Source organism: Anguilla rostrata, chromosome 7, assembly GCF_018555375.3.
Source record: "Anguilla rostrata isolate EN2019 chromosome 7, ASM1855537v3, whole genome shotgun sequence".
Classification (NCBI taxonomy): Eukaryota; Metazoa; Chordata; class Actinopteri; order Anguilliformes; family Anguillidae; genus Anguilla; species Anguilla rostrata.
Window position 1 is genome coordinate 47,718,727 of NC_057939.1, and position 22,683 is coordinate 47,741,409.

The 22,683-nt window shown below is 39.2% G+C and overlaps 2 protein-coding genes and 1 long non-coding RNA gene across 3 annotated transcripts; 1 reads left to right on the forward strand and 2 right to left on the reverse strand.

The window, feature by feature from the left end:
• Positions 1-2,477: 2,477 nt before the first annotated feature.
• On the reverse strand, positions 2,478-7,611 carry LOC135259889 (bisphosphoglycerate mutase-like). The gene is made up of 3 exons (XM_064344806.1): positions 7,244-7,611; positions 6,035-6,649; positions 2,478-5,496 (listed from the first exon to the last, which is right to left on the reverse strand). Exons 1-3 carry the CDS (start codon positions 7,308-7,310, stop codon positions 5,318-5,320), a joined length of 861 nt encoding a protein of 286 aa, XP_064200876.1. The 5' UTR covers positions 7,311-7,611; the 3' UTR covers positions 2,478-5,317.
• Positions 6,534-18,387, forward strand: LOC135259893 (uncharacterized). The gene is made up of 2 exons (XR_010331423.1): positions 6,534-6,666; positions 17,862-18,387. It is a non-coding gene; the product is annotated as an uncharacterized LOC135259893 (long non-coding RNA).
• Positions 15,287-22,326, reverse strand: LOC135259891 (troponin I, slow skeletal muscle-like). The gene is made up of 8 exons (XM_064344808.1): positions 22,165-22,326; positions 20,693-20,726; positions 20,339-20,380; positions 19,013-19,144; positions 18,669-18,758; positions 17,832-18,005; positions 16,550-16,642; positions 15,287-15,593 (listed from the first exon to the last, which is right to left on the reverse strand). The coding sequence occupies exons 4-7, from the start codon at positions 19,115-19,117 to the stop codon at positions 16,556-16,558; spliced, it is 456 nt and encodes a 151-aa protein (XP_064200878.1). The 5' UTR covers positions 19,118-19,144; positions 20,339-20,380; positions 20,693-20,726; positions 22,165-22,326; the 3' UTR covers positions 15,287-15,593; positions 16,550-16,555.
• Between the last annotated feature and the right edge of the window lie 357 nt (positions 22,327-22,683).

The following is a 22,683-nucleotide window of genomic DNA, read 5'->3' on the forward strand; positions in this document are numbered from 1 at the left end:
GCAGCATAATTCACTATAGCACACATTGTAACATGCTGTGTACCACATGCATATTTTTGATTGTATTGGAAAAGAAAACCCTCTCTGAATAACTGTGACTGTGCATTATTTAATCACATAAGGCATCTTACATCACATTTTTTCAAGCTTGTTTTTTGAGATTTTCAATGTAAATGACACTGATAGACATGCCAATAACTGTAAACAGACATTAAGACACATTGCTGCAGCATAGGTTATAAGGTTTCAGTTTGCTGTGTCTACTATAAAACTTTAAACCATGTGCTCAAAATAAATAAGAACAAACTAAACCCTGGACTGCATAATAATTGCAAGATGATCGGGCTATAACTTGCAGCTTTGCTCTAGGAAAAGTAGAGTGTTGGTAACACATGGGAGAACACAAAAATACAATTCCCAGGACCACACAATGCTGAGTGCAATGACCTTCGATATGAAGGCAAGTTACTACAGTTGTCATGGCAACACATGCAGAACTCCACCATGAGGATTTCTTACTTCCTAACAGCAAAATGGCAATCCAGTTCAGGGTGGAAGGTCTCCCTTTCTTCACAGAACATGGTCCTTATCACTCATCATTGCACATTGTGAAAATGGAATGTGGAAAAATCAATACCTTAAGTCCTGCAGGCACAAACCAGTGACTTAGTGCAAAAACATATTTAAAAAAACTTTATTTGTACAAGTGTGCTGCTGTTGTGCATTGTTATGAGACTACAGTGGCCTGCAGTCAGTGGCAGGATAGCTATTGGGAGGGAGGTGAAAGTATAAAAGGCAATAATCCAGGCCTCAATTTATCATTACGACAGGTACTAATGTCAACTTCCTGGATTCAATCGACAGTCGTCCTTAACTTAGTCGTGATTCAATCAGCATTTCTCCCTAATCATGACCTGCATGTAAACGGAGGCATTAGAATTTTGTCTTCACAGACGTAATCTGAGGAGTTGAACAATCAATAACATTAACTTGCCAAAAGGTTTGTGTTGATAAAACTTTGACTTTTAAGTTGATGTTAAGGACAAATTCTCACTGCATCCAGGCTGATGTGTTAATTTAGAGTGGTGGATATTACCAGCAATGCATCATGATGTTAAATACAAACATGTACACATTTCCAAATAGCAGGGGTCCTGCTTTCAACCGTTTTATACCTTGTTTCCCAGCATCCCCCATGTCGACCGTACCCTCCCCCCACTGTGAAAAATCTGATATTCAGCTATTTTCCTGCCGACCATCTGTGTGACCCCGGCGGCAGAGGACGCAATATTCCACACTCCCTTCCTCCTTCTGACCTCATTTCCTGTGCCCCACGCTGCCTCCTCCCCTCCTCCGCTAGACTAAACACGGCTCCGCTCTGCAGGGGCGGCGAAATTCTCCCATCTCTCTATCTGTTCGGGGCGCCGGAGGAGCAGTCCGAACACGCCCAGGACCGAACTGGCTGCTTTGCGCGGTCGAGATGGACCTGCGACAGCTGGCCAGCCGGCTCGCTTGAAAAGCTATGTGTTGTCATGGGTGCAGCTCTGCTGACTAGTGCTCATGTATGTATCAGTACAAACAGAGTGGCAGTGTCAGTTTGTTGGCCCTTTTCTACGTAGGTGAAAATTGACATGATTGCAACATACTGTATATTATTGTTTCTAGTTGCTTGAACAAGTGTTTTCAAAGGGCTGTTTTGTAACAAGTGGTATTTTGGAGTATAGTGTCAAAAATGTATAACTGTATTCAGAAATATTGGAGTATAAAACTGTTTTGAATAAACAGTCTGTTTCAAGAGCACATATTTGAACAGTACCACATCATAAGCTGGTAAGTGTTGATTAGCTGACGGCTGGCTATTATTGCGCCAGTTTGTGATATTCTGTATGTAGGCCTACCCTTACTGTATAGCCTATGTCTAGACTCTAGAGCAATTGAAGTTGTTGGACACATTTCAAGAAAAGACAACAGGACTGAGTGCTGAGCAGAAATAATTTATGATTCACATGGCACAATATTAAAGTGTAGAAGTAGGGTCATTCATCCAGAATAAATGTTCAGGGTTTGCTGAACCAGAATGAAGTTTGAAAAGGTAAGTTTTCGCTCTACATTCTTTAAAAGTGTGTGCACCCACTGCTTTGAGTTTATTACACTTAATGTGTGAAGCTAAAAAAAAGCTCCTCGAAGGATGCATACTGAGCAGTGTGAATGTCAGTCATGCAGTCTACAGAGCACAGAGTACGATGCCTGGTATGGAGAATAAACCCAGACTTCCTGTGGGCTTTATGCATACACATGTGAAAACAATGCTCTGGCTCCTCCTTCTGGTAACCTGGCGACCGTTTCTGGCCAATAGTAAACTGCACTCTGTCAAATGCACTCTGATCGAACCCAAATGAGGTAACATAAGCTATGCCAAATTAATTATGAATTGTCATCACCATTGTGACCTCACAATTGCAAGAACACAGAGCACATTAGAAGCTTGGATAGTTTTATTAGGGATGTTCTGTAACAACACAATAACAACACAGAGAATGGCAGCACAGTAAAACAGTAAGGCAATTGGGCTTGTAACTCTTGAGGTTAAAGATTTGAATCCCAGCTGAGATATACCTATGGTACACTTGAACAAAGATATTCAACTTGAACTTCTTCAGTGATCACCCTGCTCAGCTATATATAAAGAATGCAAGTTGTTCCGGATAAGGGTGTCTGCTAAACATAACGTAGGTTTTAACCACCCCCCCCTCATTGCACATCAGCACAGTAGTTATAGTTTGTGGCTATGTGCAAGTTACATTGATTCATCTGTCATCACCAAGCAGCAAACATATTTCTTACTATTAAAAAAAAAAAAGCTTGAATGCCCATCAATGCCAGCCAAAAAGCATATCAATTATATACTTGTTTTTTTTTTAGTTTGGTCAGGTTAATTTTGGAGAGGGTTGCTATCACAATATGTGAACATCTTTGACTCTAAAACAACTCTATGTGAGCGACAGGTTGGGTACCCATCCTGTTCATAAGTACATACGTTCATTATCAATTGAGGTACAACTGTGTAGATTACACACAGAGACCTTCAAGAGACATAAGAAAGTTAAAGGTGAGTCTCAATGCATAGGATAGTGAGCAATACAAACACAACTGTCTACAGTACTTCATTCTGCATTTTAACACAGGTTAAATGTTTCACAGTGGTTCCCTGAAAAAAGAGTTAAAATGAAAAGACACAGCAGAAAACAAAAAACACAGAACACCACTACAGTCAAGCCATGACATGTGACAGCACTTCTCAACAGATTCAACCAAAACCTGTACTGGGCACCCATGCATGAGTAATATGTTAACAGTAAATATTGGAATTATACAATGTATTTTTTTGGAATACGACAACTACTTAAGAGTGGGTATTATCACTATTCAAGTTTTTTTGTGATAAAAACAAATTTTACAAAAAGAGCTACAAATATACATGTTTACATTAGTGCTAGAAAATAAATACACTGAATTTCACATTAAAATTAATACATTAACAAACAACATGGAATGCTGCATATTTTATGTGTAACTGAATGCAGATATTATAATATGCATCTAAAACATTCCAATATTTTATTCTATAAATGTAACAGAATCTTCTTGATAAACTATAATCCCATCTGCAGTTTTGAAAATGAATAACAATTAAACAGTGCATCAAGTTCAGCCATATTAATATTAAAAAGTAACATTTTTGGTAAAATGCTATGTTCGCAATTAGTGACCTAAACACAAATCCTATTGCGGTTTTATATTAGCAACGCTAAATCAGAGTTGAGTGGTTTGGCTCATTTCAACTGCTGCCATCTTGTTGTGACAATCATACAAATGAATGAAGAAGGAACAGCTTAGCCTATGTCTTGTAACGATAGCTTAAATACATTGTTTAAAGAAAAGGCCGAGCAGCTGTGGACTTGGAATAATAACCTCCTCTTACAATCATCCACTCATAAGCAAACCATAATATTTAAATGAATGCCATTTTTTATTTACTCATCCGTAAATGTCGTGGTCAGAAGGGATTTAATAGCCTTCACATTTCTGCCAATTCATTCAATTTAAAAGTGCATTCTTAATAAAGATTTGGTTTTTCCATCTGAAAAAATATTGTTTAAAAAGCCGTTGCCTCGTATAAATAAAACTGTCCTCCCTTTTTTAGTCTCGGACTCATGCTACGGAAGCCATTCATTCAAAGTGAGGTCATCTTCGGCGATTAAGTGCAGCGATTATTCAAAATGTTCTATAATTTTACTTCTTTAAAAATCAATAAAATGCACGTAGCGCACAAAGGTATTACAGGCGCTGGCTCTAATTTGTTAGACTATGAGTAACATTATTGTTTCAGTACAGAATGCAGTCTTTAACTTATGAGGTAAAACTGTAATGATAATGGAGGATCCATCAACGCATAAAATCAGGAGGCATCTCTGGTTTTGAACATTTGCCTCCAAATGAACCAAAATAAGCAGCTAGCGTGATAGCCTTGTGCTCTTTACTTCCTCAATACTGAATACGATGTTTTGCCTGCATAAATGGAATGTAATTTAAATGACAATGTTAGAACTGACAGCACTACTTTATATTGCATGGTGCAATACACCCTCAGTAATACCTGTAGACAAAGCCCAAGTCAATGACTAGAAAACAGCACTTGCGCCACTCTCAAAATCCCGCTGACAAGGCTTCCCGATACATTTGGGGCTGCTCAAAGAGGTGTTAGTCATTTTAAACATTTCAGCTTGGGTATTTACTTGCACTTTTTAATTAATGTACAGTACATAAGGTGTATGGAAAGTTAAGCTGTGCTCCCTTTTGAGAAAAAAAGAAATGATGCCATGTGTGCAAACAGATGTGGAAAGTGTGCGTTTTAGGTCCACAATGGTTCTTCATGGGTTACATGCTTTTCAGGAACCTTCAAAAATGTTTTTAAAAAAGTAAAAAACAAACAAACAAACAAACAAAAAAACTAGAAACTACAGTAATCGGATGCCCACACAATTAAATGTTCTGAAAGTGCAAAAAAAAAATCACGTGTAACTACATACTCCCAGTTATTGCAAAATGCCACAATATTACAAACCTATGCGGCAAACATTGTACTAGTAGCTTGCCCAAACCTGCCTGTAATAAATCAGATAATTTTTATGTCAAGAGAAAACAGGTCAGTAGAATACATTTGAAGGAAAGTAGACAGGGACCATTACCAATATGCCATACCTTGAGCCACCCAAGCATTACTTGGCACAAACCACTCTGTTCACCTCCTGACCCCTTATTTTCCTGTTTGTTTGGCCTTCCCCTGGTCGTCAACTTTTTTGATGGCTGCCTGGATCTTCTCCTGGTCTCCCAGTAGCTGGCGCGGACTCAGGGGACGGAGATCTTCATCCAGCTCCAGAAGAATTGGAATTCCGGTGGGCAAAGTAACACCAGCAATATCCGCATCCGAGATCCCTGTTAGGCACAAAAACCACAAACATTAACAGAATTAGCACAGAACAGGACAGGAAGACTCAATTACCCAATCGCAAGTGGGAATCTGTACTTGGCTTCACCTGATGCAAAGAAATAAAATAAACAATTCATACAAATTATGTGCATGCACTTCATATATATCTAGAAATGTAGCATATCTGCATTCAAATTTCTCTTTTCATTAATAGAAATGGTCAAACCGCAAAAAAGGTGGATTATGATCAGAAAAGTCAAGATCGAAGCACAGTGGATTAGTACTCATTTACTAATTCTGACCCACCACAAATGTCATTGATAATACTATGCAAATGTAAAGCAATAGATGCTCTGTGAGTTAGCAAGTTAGCAAGACTCATTAACTCCTGTAACATAACTTAACAGTGAATAATTTAAACCAAATGTTTCCTCAGCTGAGCATTGTCTCTGCTTGTCGTATTCAATAGGGTTTGGTTGTCATATTTAGAAACAATCTTTCTTCGCCATTATTTTTGGGTGGCCCTATTTTACATCACATTACCTTCAATGTGTTTCAGCAGGGCTCTACAGCTGTTCCCATGGGCTGAAATCAGCACCATTTGGCCTTTCTTGATTTCTGGCACTATCACATTTTCCCAGTAGGGCAAGAGTCTCTCCAGCACGTCCTTCAGGCTCTCTGAACGGGGCAGCCTCTCTCTGGGCACATCGCAGGTGCTGTACCTGCGGTCGTTGTAGATCTCAAAAAAGTAGGGATGCGATTCGTCGATGGGAGGGGGTGTGACGTCATAGCTCCTCCTCCAGACTTTCACCTGGGTTTCCCCGTGGTTGAGGGCCATTTCCGCCCGGTTCAGCCCAATCAGGGCACCGTAGTGGCGCTCGTTCAACCGCCAGGACTTCACCATGGGCACCCACTCCTGCCCCATGGCTTCCAGAACCAGCCAGGCGGTGTGTATCGAGCGGCTCAGCAAAGAGGTGAACACCTGGTCGAATTCATACCCTCGTTCCTTTAACAGCCTGCCGCACGCCTGGGCCTCCTTCACGCCGTCTTCGCTCAGCTTCTGGTCCACCCAGCTGCAAAAGCGGTTCTCTATATTCCACGACCCCTCCCCGTGCCTCAGCAGAAACAGTTTGTACTTCGACATCCCGGGTATCGTCACTGCAGAGACAAGAACCGTGAGCATTCACGTACGCTGGAGAAAGCACTATCGTCATGCGTAGAAAACATACAATGATAGCACGGATTGCACGTTCATTACTCAATGTGCATTTACAATCTAGCACACTAAATACCTGAATTATCCAGCTAAAACTGGATGGCTGCATTCTATGTAGCGTAAATGAAACTGTACTACATTTCCGCATATTTCCACAGCGCCGATTAAAACTCAGGATTTGCGTAATTACTTTTCATGCCATTTTTATTGGCATGAAAAGTCATTACGCGTGGTTTAATTAGCTGATTTAGCTCGCAAGGTTGAATTTTCATCTTTGGCTGCCACATATTTATGATTATTATCTTGCATACGATGCATGACCACCATCCGAAGTCTCATATCAAAGCTATTATGGTAGTTAGCATTAGCCAGATAATAGTAAGCATTCTGACTGTACAGACAATATTAGTGATTAAAAAGCAGGATATCGTTTACGAGTAAAACATGACGTTTTGGGAATTCATTGGTGATAAAAGCAGCTAGATACATGGTGAGTTCGTGCGATGAAATGTAAATGCTAAAGAATTTTGACTCACGTAACAATTCCGTTGTCCGCCGTGCGCTGTTGTTGTTGGGAGCTGGTGTCGTCAGGGATTCGTCCATATTTCAATTGGCATAATAAATAACCAATCCCAATCCGAACTTCCACATAGAGGCGGTGCTCGTCCACGACACGGCTGACAGAGATGGTGGAGAGAAGGGTTGTGCTGTGCAGTCATAACGGATGTGTGATAGATGTCGATAACAGCCTGTGTATGGGGTATGTGGTTGTGGGTATAGACCATGTACACTATTTCAGCTGTGCTTGTTATTTATGGCTGACAAGTTACATTCATTCTGTAAAACAAACCCACCAAATGGCCGTTTGAAAAGCTGAAAAGTCATATGAATAAATGCGGCGTAGGTTAACTGAACGATGCGACAGTAGTTGCGATCTTGTCAAATAATTTAAAGAACCCAGTATCATTATGGAGCTGTGCATTCCGGTCAGTGCGAGCTGTAACTACATTTTAGGGTAGGGCTCCTTGTGACCTGTTTAGGTCAACGCTATTTAACGTTTAGGTGTGCTATTTGTGGAATGGCTGGTATCACATTCCAAGAGATGGGGTCAAAAAGTGTGTAAAACCTTCTGTTAAGTCTCATGACGAGTATGCCCGCCACCATCTGGTAAACAGCAAAACTACATGTTAAACAAAGGTAGCACGACCTTAATAAACAGTATATTTGTAAGGTTTACCTCACCACAAACAATTCTTATAAATACATATTTATATAGTTTGTTCATATGGATTATAATTTTGTAGTTTACATCATTAAACACAAACCAGATGAAAAAGATGAAATATGTATCTGTTATTCACTGTAAGTCAAGTTGCAACCAAGCTGTCCAACATATTACAATAATTATTTGTAAAAGTGTAATAATATATATCTGTGTTAAGATATTTTATCTAATTGCATTAACAGGTTTTTCATTGGCAACCAGATACTGCCGTGAGGAAGCTCACTTATATATTGATCTAATTTAAACTCATTCAGGTTATTTCTCCAATGCTAATAATGGCATCCACCTCCTCCACTTGCTCTCCCTTCAAATGCAATTAATTTCAGCCCAAGTGTTGATATGAATCTGGCACTAGAGAGGGAATTTTTAATCTCTTCTAAGAAAATATGTCTTCTTGGCATTGCAGAATAAAAACTCATTAAAAGCAGAACTTTTTAAAAAGTATGGAATATTACATAGACACACAGGTATCACAAAATATATGTGTTATATGGATATGCTTATAAATGATAGTGATGATAAAAATAACTATATTAAATATAATATAAAATATAAGTAATGTTATAATACAAGTCATTATTATAAAGGTAACCTTTTCCCACAAAGGCTATATTACACATTTCACTGAGCATGCTCTAACATAGTAAAGTATGCATTGGTGTCCAACAAAAGCCTGCTTCAGGCCCTAGGCAGAACTCCTTTGTGTTGCTTTGACCAAATGGCCTTTTATAGGAAACGGTTTCCGTCAAACTCCATTCCTGGCTCTGGGGTGTTACGTGGGTTTCTGTGTGTGTACACTACATATGCCCTCATCTCTCAGTCCATGAAAAAAAAAACTCCCTACCAGGAAAAGAGCAGCTTGTTCTCCATGGAGTAGCTGTGATATAGGCGTTCCTGTACATGAGGGGCTAAACATCGATGCAGTCTGAGCTGAACATCCCCCTCATCACAAATCCACTGTGAATTAGTTATTTCCATAGTTATTATACCTCACTGCCTCGCATTCATTCAGTTTGGTGCATGAAGCAATTTTTCAGAGAGTCGGCAGATGCAGCTCCTGTTGTCATGGTGAAAAGAAAACATTGTCTTTGTGAAACATAATTTTGTTGGATCCTTTTAAATGGAAGGCAGTTCCTATTGATTAAATAACACATTTAATTAAACCACTTTACCTGCTTATTAGCCAATATCAAACTGCTTCTTCCTTACCTCACATGGCCTTCTTGTTCTTATGCCAGTCAATTAGTTCTTTTTTTTCTGCCTGTAAAAGTTTGAATCTATATTCATGGACAGTCATCAATAGAGGGAGACATAGAGTTTCAGTCTAAGTGACACCTCCACACTGAGCATAAAAAATAAGATTTGACAAATTAAATAACACATTTTCCTAATTCAGCTAATTAAGCGGCTGACTCAGTTAATCTGTGAAGCAGTTTGGGCTGAAACTCACATTACTGCATTTAAGAAAAATGATTCCTTTTTTCTTACTCACAGGCTTGCATTCATTCCTCATTGTTTGTCTTTTCTAAACTTTGACGTGACATAAGTAAATGTGCACATTATTTCTGTTCACAGTCACTGGTTGGAGGATTTTTATTTTATTTTTTTTATTCAGTGGCTGTACTTCAAATTGTCTTTTGAATTCAGAACTCCTAGCTGTTTTGATGACCCCTTTCTCATTTTTTGGCAACTTTAGCCCCAATGTCATATTGCTCTTCCTCTAGGACCTCGATTTTACGGTGCATGCCTTTAAAAAGATCCTGGGAGAATTTTGTGAATTGTTCCAGTATTCATTACAATAGATCAATATTCAGCCAAATTGGCATCCAAGGGGTATGTTATTACTGCATAGGATCCACCTAAAGCTTGTGTACAGAGAGTCCTGACAGCTGGAGCGTGATCTCTCACTTTTAGGATGTTTCCCTTTTGACCTGCCTCTTTCTCAGTGTCCAACATGGCGACTGCCTTCTTCAGCAACCTGATCTGTGTTTTAAAAAAAGATGAGCGCTCTTTGAGGTACTGTTGTTCTCTACATAATTCATGGAAACCCTCCAACTGGTTGCCTGAGGTGTGTAAATATTTCATTGTACATGACGGACCTGACCGTATTTTGGAGCTGAAATGTAGTGTGTCTACAGTACAGTGCACAATGAGGAGGGTCACAATGGTGATATGTCAGTATGCACGATATGTACTATAGCCCAGGGACTGTCAATGCTAAGGAAAGACATATTTTCAAACCCAGCATTCGAGATTTTTGACCTTCTCTGGGACAGAGAGAGAACAAGGTTAGCCGTTACAGGGAGAAGCTGTTCATATAGCCTATGGATACACTGCTGCTCACTACTTGCTGAGCTTCTCTTGAGGGAAATTTCCTGTTTGAAGTTTGCAGGAAGAAGTGATTGATTGTAGTATTTTTCTTTAAGAGGACAGAATTCTGTCAATGTGGTACTCTGCCCTCATATAGTGTTGCTCATATAATTGTGTTCAAATATTGCACTCATCACTTGTGTTTAAATAGAATTGCCAAGACAAAACATTTTACAGCAAACATAAAAATGTGGAATTTGTGGATCAATTTTAATTAAGAAAGAATTTAATATCAATACAATTACCAGTACTCAGCTACTCAGGTAATATTGCATGCAGGAAAGTGTGACTGCTTGGTAACGTATCATGCTAAGATAACGGCCAGAATTGCAACACAATCTGTGCCTTGAATCTTTCCAGATAACTCCGGGATTCTGTTGGGTGAGATTCAAATAAGTTTTGCGCACTCACGGTTATTGCAGTTATTTCCTACGTGTTGGTTTTCTGAACGGACGCAAATTAATTTTACATTCAATTTCATGCTTTGCTAAGACGCAGTTTTATATTAGATTTCTTATCTTTGGCTGAACATTGCTGATAAGAGAAGTTATGTTGTCAGCAATGGAATATGTTTGGTATGATTAAACCTACAGTAGTGGCATGCACTGTTGTCTCAGATAAATTTTCCTCATGTTTTAGAAAATTACAGGAGACATGACAGCAATGGTTGCACTAACAGCAAGCAGTCACTTCTATCCCCCCTAACACTTACCGGCTTGTTTCAGCATGCAAAGGAAGGACAATCAAATGAAAACACGTAGTTTAGATTCCTATATAGCCACAAGGGTCAAGCAACATTTTGCATACATCAGTTGAAAAGTATACACATTGTGACACAAATACGTATGCGTCTGACATTGCTGTGGTTTGCTATTTGCCCTCAAAGACAGCAAAAATATTAACTAGATATTAATTTGTGTAGCATTACATGTAGCTAAGAATACACAATATATTTAAACTCTGAAGAATGTGTAACTAACACTTGCGAATGCTAACACTGTTCATATTGCTATGATTATTTTTTATTTGCATGGATGATTTCTTGGGAAATTTACGAGGATTGAATTTTTATTCACCCCATTAAATTAAGAATGCGTACAAGCCATTTATATTTGCGGATATTTCCTTCAGGGAATCCTTCCACCTGGGGACTTTTTTGTTCAGAAGCTCAGTGCCGTCACCAGTGCGTCACAGCGCCATCTGCCTCGCGTAGCTGTTACTGCATGCATTCTCACCCCACCCCCGGCTAACTTGGCCTATGGGGCGCACCCAGAATGTGGGGCTTTAGGCTGATCTTTTTTGGGAAAGTCAAGATGAGACAAGGACAGGGAGCCTGACATGATGGAGCACTGGTGCTGGTGAATTTGCAGTGGAGGTACTTTGTGAGAAAGTCGGTAATACATTAAACAGCCTTGACTCGTATGAAGAGACTCGAGGCCAGCTCGTATATTGGTGGCTTATATAACAGAGGTCACAAAATGGACACACTTTTTGGATTCATGTTGAATTGTGATGCGGATGTCATGATGAAATATAACACCTCACATCCGGCACCTCTGTCTAGCATTAATATCTACATGCAACGTAGAAATGTAAAACATTGGATTTTTATTCAGTGTTACATTCAGTTCATAGCATCATATTGCAATCTTTTGATTTAAATTATCTGTTAGAGTTTCATTGTATTATACTATATATATGGGCTGGATGAAAATATGTGCAGTGTACAATTTTAGCAAGATACTGGATTGATTCAAATTTACCTTCACAGAAAACGGTTTAGAAATGTATAATTGCATACCATATACATAGTCTCCATGAGCGTTTGACTTATCAGAACACATTATGAACAATTCATTAATTTATTTAAAAGTTCTCACCCTTAAAAAATGCGTTTTTGAAATATATTTGCTCTACTTTTGGTTGCCCTAGATAATGGTGTCTGGTAAACCCATTATAATGACAGTGAGAAAGAACGTTCTAACACCAAGTCTGTTTGACTTGGTGTTAGAATGTCATGGCATGCAGGCCAGATTACTGATAAAACTGAAGTAAAATTTGCCACGCTGCTTTTTTTTCACTAGAACAAACCGTTTTGGAGCAGAAAAGCCTGGAGGTTGAGCACTGTGTAGCACCAAGTGTGGAGAGGAGAGAAAAAAAAATCATTCAGATTTATAGTTTCTGTCCTTCAGGTTAATGGCTCACAGAAATAACCCCTTGTCTAAGGCTCTGTTGTTCTGACATTTACTGTAGTGTATGGCTTCCAAACACTAATCAGTCAGGAACGTCTTGCGATAAGACATCTTTATTGGGCCAGGGAACATACAATGCCGGGCCACGCGTGGAATCCAACCCCGCCCAGTTTCACGGCTGGACGTTGAGGGGGCGTGGCCAATTAGATTGTGACTAGGAGGCGGAGTCAGGGGAACGCCACGCCTCCTCCGACTCCGCTAGCGGTGTGAGACGCCATTTAGTACTGTAAAGGCCTCACCTTCTGTGGGCCATTGGTGTCGCTCCCACACAGATGCAATAAGTGTAAAGGCAGCTAGATTAATGATGAGGAATATTATAAACAGGGAATTAGGAATATTATGGCAGGAACACGCGGTTGAGGGTCATTTGTCTGAGCCCACATAGACCGGTTATGACCAGACTCAACCTTGGACTGCCCGAACAAACTGGCGAACAGTTCAGAGGTCAAAGGTCATCACTGCTCCCATGACATGTTTGTTTACAAGGAAATCAGTTGCGTGCCCCAGTTGATTGTGTTTCTGGTTGGCTGCATAGAAAATGCATTTTGTTGTGTGTAACTTGTTTTGTTGGGATATTAACCCGCATAAATTAAGTGAGTGCTGTAAAAATGGAGGGACTTTTATTGCTGGACAGTGAGACTCTCTGCCCTGAGTGAAATACGGTGATAAAATTAAGGGCGGAGTTCAGGGGTCACTGTTGAGGTTCCTGCATTTCAAAATATTTATTTGACCATTAAACAAGTTACTAGAGTAACAGATGGAATGTCGATGCTGTAAATCTGTGCTGAGGCACCACGGTTTGTAGGGGTCATCATTCACCTTACTGTGTCTCAATACTGGACACTTGAGGACATTTAAAAAAATTTATATGACAATTAACTTGCGTTACCAGAGCAATTGGAGAAGCATTCACACTCTCTTTTGTGCAAAGGAGCAACGTACTGAGATGCCAACAGGGGGCGATGCGAGCAAGCAGGTGCCAGCTCCGAGCGGTGTGGTTCCAGCTGTAACTGAACACTGCAGTGTGTTTTCGCATTAACGAGCGGAAATAAAAAACGCCGCACAGAGAGGCACGTATACTTGATAATACCCAAACGCATTATGCTTTCAACCTGGGACCAGCACCAAATCGGAATAGATCTTCCGAGTGATTTATTTAAGGATTTAAAATAACCGGAGCAGGTGTAAATCTGCAGCGATGCTGAGTAAGCTGATGCTCCCCGAGTTTGTCCTCTGCGGATTGCGCGCGCACTTGTGGGAAGGCTCCGACGGTTTTATCGTCTAGCCCTTGTCACTTTTCACATTTATTTTAAGCTCGTCGTAATCAGAGAGCAAATGCTCGTGTTTAATGACTTTTGGAGTTTGCTCAAGCACGTGGTGGGGGGGTGGATTGTGCGCATCTCAATATTTCAGTTTACCTTGGGAGTCCGTCCAATACGGAACAACTGGGAAATCCGAAATAGCTCCGCGAGAAGACAATTAAAACTGTCCTACTTTGGAACCGTGTTGCGTAGCTTGTTCCCCCAAAATAAGAATGTTGGGCTACAGAACTCTTGATTACTTGTGGATGGAAAAGAACGCAGAATACAGGGGGGCATAGTGATTGTTTTTTGGTGAAGACCCCGCTTTGACTGAATTTATGGGAAAACTAGAAGAGACTGTAACAAAATATACTGATCTTGAAAAAGTAAAAGCCAATACAAAAATAATATTAATAATCATTGTCATTGTCATCATCATAGAAACATCTGATAGTAAGTGGAACTTTGCACTGGAAATGAGGGAGAAAAGTACTGTCTCTACATTCCTATATTAAATCAAAGGAAATTGACGGATGACAAAATCAACTTCACTTACGGCAAATGTCTTTGAAAAATCTTTGAGCAGAATTTTTCATGAAAAAATAAATAATAGAAATTCTGGGGGGATGCTGTCTGTTCTTTGAGTATTGAGCTGTAACAAAACCAGACACAAATTCAATACACATAGGGATACCAAGAGAAGTCACAACCACAGAGGCTCAGCCAAAATTAGCCTCTTCTGAGACAAAAGACACACCAATACCAGGAGAGGGCAGTGATGCTTTCAAACCCTGACAGGCATTGTCCTGAAAGAGAGAGTTCATTTTCACCAGTTTTGTGATTATTAGTTTCAGTGCACGGCTCAGACAGGTTTTAGAGGCAACAAAAAGTGTTTTAGATACATAAGTTTCTGACAATCTGTTGGCTTTACAATGGCAAGCTTCTGTGGGGGTTTGTGGTCTAAAGCAAGAAAATACACTTCAATTAACTGTAAAGCAACTTTATGTTTCCCGAGGCTGTGCATATGAACAGATTAATCTTATAGCCCTTATTCATAATAATTATAAACATAAATACTAGTTTTTATGTGGAACTGGTAATTCTGTCCTGGAGTGCTGTGGCCTCTTGCTATGCCATGGCATGCACCATAGGAAATAATTCCAAACAAAAATAAGATTAGATGTAATTTAATTTTAATAAATAATAAATGGGTAATATAAACACGCACAACCTCTGGAAGCATAATATCACTGCACAAGCTGATTATGAGTTACTTAAGTGTATTTTTTATTTATTTAGACCACGTGCCACCAAATACCAGCCATTCTAAAGCTGACCAGTTATCAGAAACCTCTGTGGCTTAATGGTCAGGGATGCAATAAAATTCAGTGGTTTGTACCAGCAGTGTTTATCTGAAAAGTGATACCATTCACAATTAAATGTAATCAAGCACAACAAAGCAGCAATGGCCATGCTATTCTGCACAATGAAGTATTTGCTTCTCTCGATTAAAAATTGTTCTGAGACACAGTGCAATAAGGTGGCGTGTGACTCATCATGAAAAGCAGGTGGATTTAAGAACTTTTAATTTTCCTTCTTCGAGCCAGAAATGCCCTACTCCTCTTTGCTGTCTCTCTTCCATTGTTATTGTTCATGATTTTAAATATTCATCATGTACCTGAAAGAGAATGATAGAGAGATTTGTTTATTGTAGAGTCAGGTTAACACAGAGCATGGTTAATCTCTCTTTGAACCACTTCAAGGAACATGCACTGACTGTAATGAAGTGAAGACATCATCCTCAGGGTCAGAATCTATAGGCAGCGTCTCTCCCGTTTTAACCTGACAGACACTTAATATTTTCTTTGTAACGTATTTATTGGAGACCTGTCACACACTCATAGTACATCTCTAAAGCTATTGGCTGTGTCCTGTTATGGGGGTGACTTTGTCGTAGATCATTAAAGGAGACCTGATGTTCCTTTGTGGGCATCTCCCGTAGTATCTGTATATGTCCCATATATTTCACATTTAATACATATACATGAGCAGATTGTTTTGTAATGTATCAGGTGTCTATTAATTGGGTAGCAGGAGTAGTTGGTTGTAGTTGTAGCTATATTTTGTTTCATATTATTATTCATATTATTATTTATTTGAGACATTGTGGTGAATCAGTGATGATGACAAGCTTTCAACCTTTGGCTGTCAAAAGTCTGTCTGTCATGTTATTGCTTGAACATCTGCAATGCTCAGAAATCATTACAGTCAAACGTACGAACAAATTTAGGAGTCTACATGGCAGTGCTCCACACAGGTGGCACAGAACTGAGCACCAATAGAAATGCACTGTGTGAAGGGCTCTGATTGGCTAGAGAGTGTCACTGATGGTTTCTGCCAACCTGTTTGTATTTCCCCTCCTGTGATGCTCTTTTAAAATACTTAAATTGATTCATTCCTCAGGTCTTTACTGTAATTCCAATTAGTGTCATACTCTGGCGGTTTGCAAGCTGCATTCTCATTCTTAAAATGGGGCCAAAAGACTGTCTCATCACTAAATTAAGCATAGACAAAGATTTAATAATATATGTCAATATCTTAACAATCACTGAGTTATAAATGAATTGTTTTTACTTTGATTTACTGTCCGGCGTCAAACAGCTTCTTCCTTCCCTCCATGCCGGACATGGCCTCCACGTTCTTACGCCAGTCGGTCACCTCCTCCTTCTGTGTGGGGAGAGGTTCAGTCAGAACTGTGTTCAGTGAGTGAGCAAACCACAAGGACTACGCACAAGAGAGGAAAATTCCTATGTGAAGACGAAAGGAATTTCCCTCTCTAATGTGTAGTCCAGCAATCACTGCCAAAACACACACACACACACACACACACACATTTCTAGGTGAAATAACAACAAATTTTGATTGAATCCAGGCTGAACTCAAAATGTACAATAAAAGTTACAAGAATATTGCACAATCCGAGCCATCTTCATAAAACGTTAATGGTTAACAACACAGCCAGCCATTGGCTAGATGGAAATTTGCTGTCAAGATGGGAAATAGCTGTTAAAAAAATTGGAAATTAGTTGGCGAATGATCCTTGGTACTGGAATATTATAGTTATAGCTGTGTAAAGGCAGGATAAGTTTTCTTAAATTATTCTTTCTTTTGATCTAAAAAATGTTCCTATGAAAAAACAATATGGGATTCATGACACATGTGCAGGCCTTTTTTTTTTCATGCGTATCCCAGGTGCATGAGATGATGAATGCTGGCTGTTTGTAAATATTATGTTCATACGATTTGCATAAGGAAACAGCCGTGAACAAATACAGATAAGAAAAAAAAATTATGAATGCCGAAATGTTCTTGGAAATATTCTTACACGCAGTTTACAATCAAATGTGATCAAACACATGTTTTATGAATAAGGCCAATTGATTATAAATGGGCCTCCTGTGCCTTCTCGTGATATTGTGCTTCTGCATTGCTGAGAGTTACACAAACAATCTGTACTGGATAAAAGTGACAGTAATTTAATGTAATTTCCCATTTGATTTGGAAAATGCTATTGAACTGATTGTTGGAACTAATGGCGGCCTTTTCTATTCCGGAAAGCAACACCGATGTTCTCCACAGAATGAGAGCGTCTGCTAGGCGCCTGTAATGTAATGTAATTTCCTGTTTCATTTGGTAAATGCTAGTGAACTGATTGTTCGAACCGATGGTTGCCTTTTCTATTTTGAAAAGTAACGCTGGCGTTCTCCACCGAATAAGAGCATCTGCTAAGTGAGTGTAATGTAATGTCATATCCTGCGTTGATCGGGAAATACTAGTGCCCTCATCGTAGACATCTGCGGTGGTCTGATAAGTGCTTGCTTTCTGAATGACACTGATCTGAGCAGCCTGGGTTCACCTTCTCCTCCTCCTTCTTCACGGTCTTGAGGTTGGCCTTGAAGTCGAAGGACTCCTTCTGCTTGGAGCCCAGCAGAGCCCCCAGCATGGCTTCGGCCGAAATCCTCACCCTCTTCAGGTTGGGCCTCTTCAGTTTACCCTTCAGCTCGAAGATCTTCTGGGACAGGTTTTCAATCTGTCCCGGGGCAAAGCTCATTTTTCAGTTACGGTCGCCGGATTTAGAAATAGGCAAAACCGGACAACATGCACAGATGCTGGAAGCGTAATCGCGAACGGGGTTGGGAGCTGTCGGGGCTGGAGGAGGGGGTTCCCCTTGGATCTGAAGGACAGCGGGGGGGTCCTCTCGGAAACGACATTGGACGTTGGACAGGCGGACTGGGAAATCATTGACACATTAATTAATTTAAACTACCACTAAATTTCCTCCATCAATTACTGAGACCGGACAAACTAGACCTGTACAACTAATTTGAAGACCAAACATTCCGATTGAAAACTGGACATTTATCAACCCTAGTTTCATTGTGGAAAATAAAGTCTCACCCTCTTTACAGTAATAGTGATGTTGCCTGCAGTGTGATCATTGGATGCAGCATACAATGAAAGAACAATAATAATGGGAAATTATTGTCATTTATTTATTTAATAAATTTCGGAAGCCACGGATTTGTCTGATATTCTATGTGTAGTTTATGTAAATGTAGAAAATAAACATATAGCCCTAAGATACATATAATGAATAACATGTTTAATTAATCCCATTATTAACGACATGTTTAATACATCCTCAGTTAAAAAACGTGCTTAATACCCCCATAATTAATAGTCTGTTTGATACCTCCATGTCATTTTTAGCCACTTTAGCAGCAACATCATATCTTTCTTCATCCACCACATCAATCTTACGGTGCATGTCTTTACAAAGATTCTACAGGAGAAAGGAACAGAAATTAGCAACTAATTCAACAAATTGAACATGATTATTAAAATGAATTCTAGTCTTTTCCCAGTCAGTGAACATCAAGACTGGTAGGGCTGTCTCAAAGTCACATTTTCTGTTGAAATTGTATCCTGAACTCTGTTAGAATTGTCTGTGAGAAATGTTGCCATACGGTTTGGTGTTAATTGCCTTGTATCCGACAACACCTGGTACGCACGTGTACAGGGTATGACAGCACGCACCTGAAGCTCCTGTACAGACAGACCTGACAGCTGGAGAGGGGGAACTCTCTCGTTTAGGGTGTTTTCCCTTTCTACCCTCTTCTCCTCCTTCTCGGTGTCCAACATGGCTGCAGCCTTCTTCAGCAGTTTGGTCTGTGGGAAAGCAGGAGGACTCGTTTGTGAAGCAGAGCTATTGACAAAAGCCATAGTCATGTATTACTGTACACCTGAATTTTAAATGTCCATAATCTATTTCACAGTCTCTTATAAGAAGACCTACCTATATATAGCCCTACATGAACCTCACCACCGATAGCACACATGAATAGGCTCGGATGTAAGTTTCACAGACTACTACACCCTTTAATGTTTCAGCGCACTGGATGTTTTTCCATTTAGGCCGAATGAAGATCGTTCAGCCACTGCTGAACTCCATGCAATTTTTTCCCTCTTTTTTCTTTTTGACGCATGTTTTTCCCCCTTGGTTTCCTCCAAAGCAGATACTTTGAAATATTTACACTGGCCTTCTGCTTTGAGTTAGAAATAGCCTGTATTTTGACAGCAAACCACCACTACAGGAACAAACACACCTGTCTTTCCTGAAGCCAGTGAAAAAAAAAGTGGATTTTTAAAATGTTAGTGTATCTATTCATACCTCTTTTATTCCAGATATTGAGGAAATGGCCAGCCAAATGATTATGCAACGGCAAGCAGTTTGTCTAATTTCCTGGTGTCCAACCAGGAAGAAAAGAAAGCATTGATTCCCATTGTGTGTCAGTATCATCGCCTGTGCTTTGGTGCTGGCACGGACCTCGGATAGTGGGTGAAATCATATCAGACTCAAAAAGTGGTGGCCTCAACAAATCCCTAAATATAAACATATCTGAGGGTGGGTTGTTTTTTTTTTTCATCTAATTTTATAAACTGCACAATTCTCAGTGTTAAATCAACTGCAACACGGTTTGCATGAGGATAAAGGAAACCAGATGTACTCTGTTGGAGTTAAAAGTACTCTATCTCTATTTTACACTGGATTTTGCAGCGTATCTGTCATGTGAAAATGTGTTCTCGGAAATCAAATATCAGGTAGCATTTTGTGTATTGTATATCTCCACAATTTTTTTCAGGACAGGTAGTATAATGGTTAAGGAGCTGGCCTTGTAACCGAAAGGTTGCAGGTTCGATTCGCAGGTAGGACACTGCCATTGTACCCTTGAGCAAGGTACTTAACCTACATTGCTTCAGTATATATCCAGCTGTTTAAATGGATGTAATGTAAATGCTATATAAAAGTTGCATAAGTCGCTCTAGATAAGAGCGTCTGCTAAATGCCTATAATGTAAATACCTTTAAGAAGAGCCTCCGAGATGCAGTGATCTTTGACTTTTTCTGAAGAGGAGAGAGGGGAATCCATGATTGTAGTCATAGGAGAGAAATAACAAAAGTTTTATTAGTATATTAACAGTAAGCTTATATTGTAAGCTATGCCTTGAGTAAGGAGCAATGTGAATATTGAATATTGTGGGCATTCTTTGTCAAATTGCTCCTTTTATTAAAAAACAAAAAATAACTTACCGGCCTGTTTCAATAATATAAGATTATTGGAGGGAGAAAAAAAATAGAAAGCGTTAGTACAGAAGGAGCCAACAGTATGTTGTTATCACCGTTATTGCATATAAAACAGATTATTGTACAGAAAACTTACGCCTCCGACATGGCTGTGCTGGAGTTTTCCCTGGAAGAGAATGAGAACGCAGAGTGAATATTTAGCGCTGTAGCGATTACCGCAGTCAGGGGAGTTGACCTTAGCAGGAGAAATTTTTAAAGGTGAATCCCGGAAGGCGAATCCCGGAAGGATTATCCAACAAAGTGGAAGTGTAGCTCCATTGTGGATCGGGAGGCCAGGGGTCAGCCAACGGCTACGAAAAAGAAGCTCTTCAGACTCCCTGCTCGCTACATTGGTGTTAGCGGTGGGATGCCTTTCTCTGTGTCAAGAGGGCAAGCACATGCTCGGATGAAGCTGCGAGCGGTAAGTGTCTTGGGAAAGGACAATTGTTTACGTTCATAAATAATATTTATTTACTTCAGGTTCGCTGAAATACACAGCCCATTTTATAATGTGTTCTTGGTCCAGGGGAACACCTTCTAGCTTCATCCGGGGATATTTTTATTTTATTTTAATTATCTATTAATCAATTTATTTATTTTTGGGGCATTTTGCCAAATTCACAAAACACTCTGCTGGTAATTGAGAAAAACACATAATAGTGAGAAATGCAACCTTAAAATGAAATGTAACGTCTATTTTTATTGTTCAGACACACACACACACTAAATTATTTATTATTTATATGGAAATGCTTTTTTTTTTTTTAAATCTTGATGTTAATGCACCAGCTATGTCCATGAATTGACAAAACTACAATAATTTCAAAACCATCTCTTTGTCAATGTAATGTTTCAGAAGATAGTAGTAGTACTAGTAGTACAAGTAGTAGTAGTAGTATATAATAATAATACAAATAATAATAATAATAATAATAACAATACTACTACTACTAATACTACTACTACTACTACTAATAATAATAATAATAATATTTCAAATAAAATATTTAGTGTCTGTCAGGTTAAATCAGGAGAGACACTGCCTATAGATTCAGACCCTCAGGTATTGTCTGTGGATGATGTCTTCCCTTCATTACAGTTAGTGCATGTTACATGGAGTGGTTCAAAGAAAGACTAACCAAGCTCTGTGTTAACCGGATTTAATAATAAATCTCTCTATCATTCTCTTTCAGGTTCATGATGAATATTTAAAATCATGAACAATAACGATGTAAAAGAGACAGCAAAGAGGAATAGGGAATTCTGGTTTGAAGAAGGAAAATTCAAAGTTCTTAAATGCACCTGCTTGTATTTCATGAGTCACATGCTACCTTATTGTAACTGTAACACTAAAAAATTTTAAGCAAAAGACTCAAATGCTTAATTGCACAGAATAGCATGGCCATCACAGTTTTATTGTGCTTGATTACTTTTTCTTGTGAATGGTATCACTATACAGATAAACACTGCTGGTACAAACCACAGCATTTTTGTATAATATAATTAATTAATTAATAATAATAATAATAATAATAATAATAATAATAATAATAATAATAATGTACCTCTTTTCCGATGAAGAATAGACAGCAGAATGATCCGTGCGTTGGCTGTGAGGCTGGACAGGAAACCTGTTTCTAATTTATGGTTTCTCTGTCCCAATCCGAATGGCTTACTAAAATAGGCTCCTGTGTACGACACTCTTGTCCTTGAGTTTATAGCGAGCCAGCATTAAGACACTGCGGCCCTGTTCCACTACAGGTCTTCAGTGCTCAGCACGGGCTCATTGCTTCTCCTTACATGGAAGACATGGTCAAGCTGAGATCGCCAGATTGGTCTCTTCCCCTTTCAAGCTCCAAAACAGGGGTTAAAATTTATAGTGCAAACTGACAGAACACCTGATAGATAAGCAACATGAATGTTAGAAAAAAATAATATACATAATTTGTAAAAGTAAAAAGGGGAGAATATACTGATTTTAAACCTTCAACAAATCATGATTCTGGAGTCCATAAGCACATTCTGTGGTTAGCTAAGTTGTTTGTGAAACAAAACCATCAGAGGATGGCTCAGACAGTCTGAAC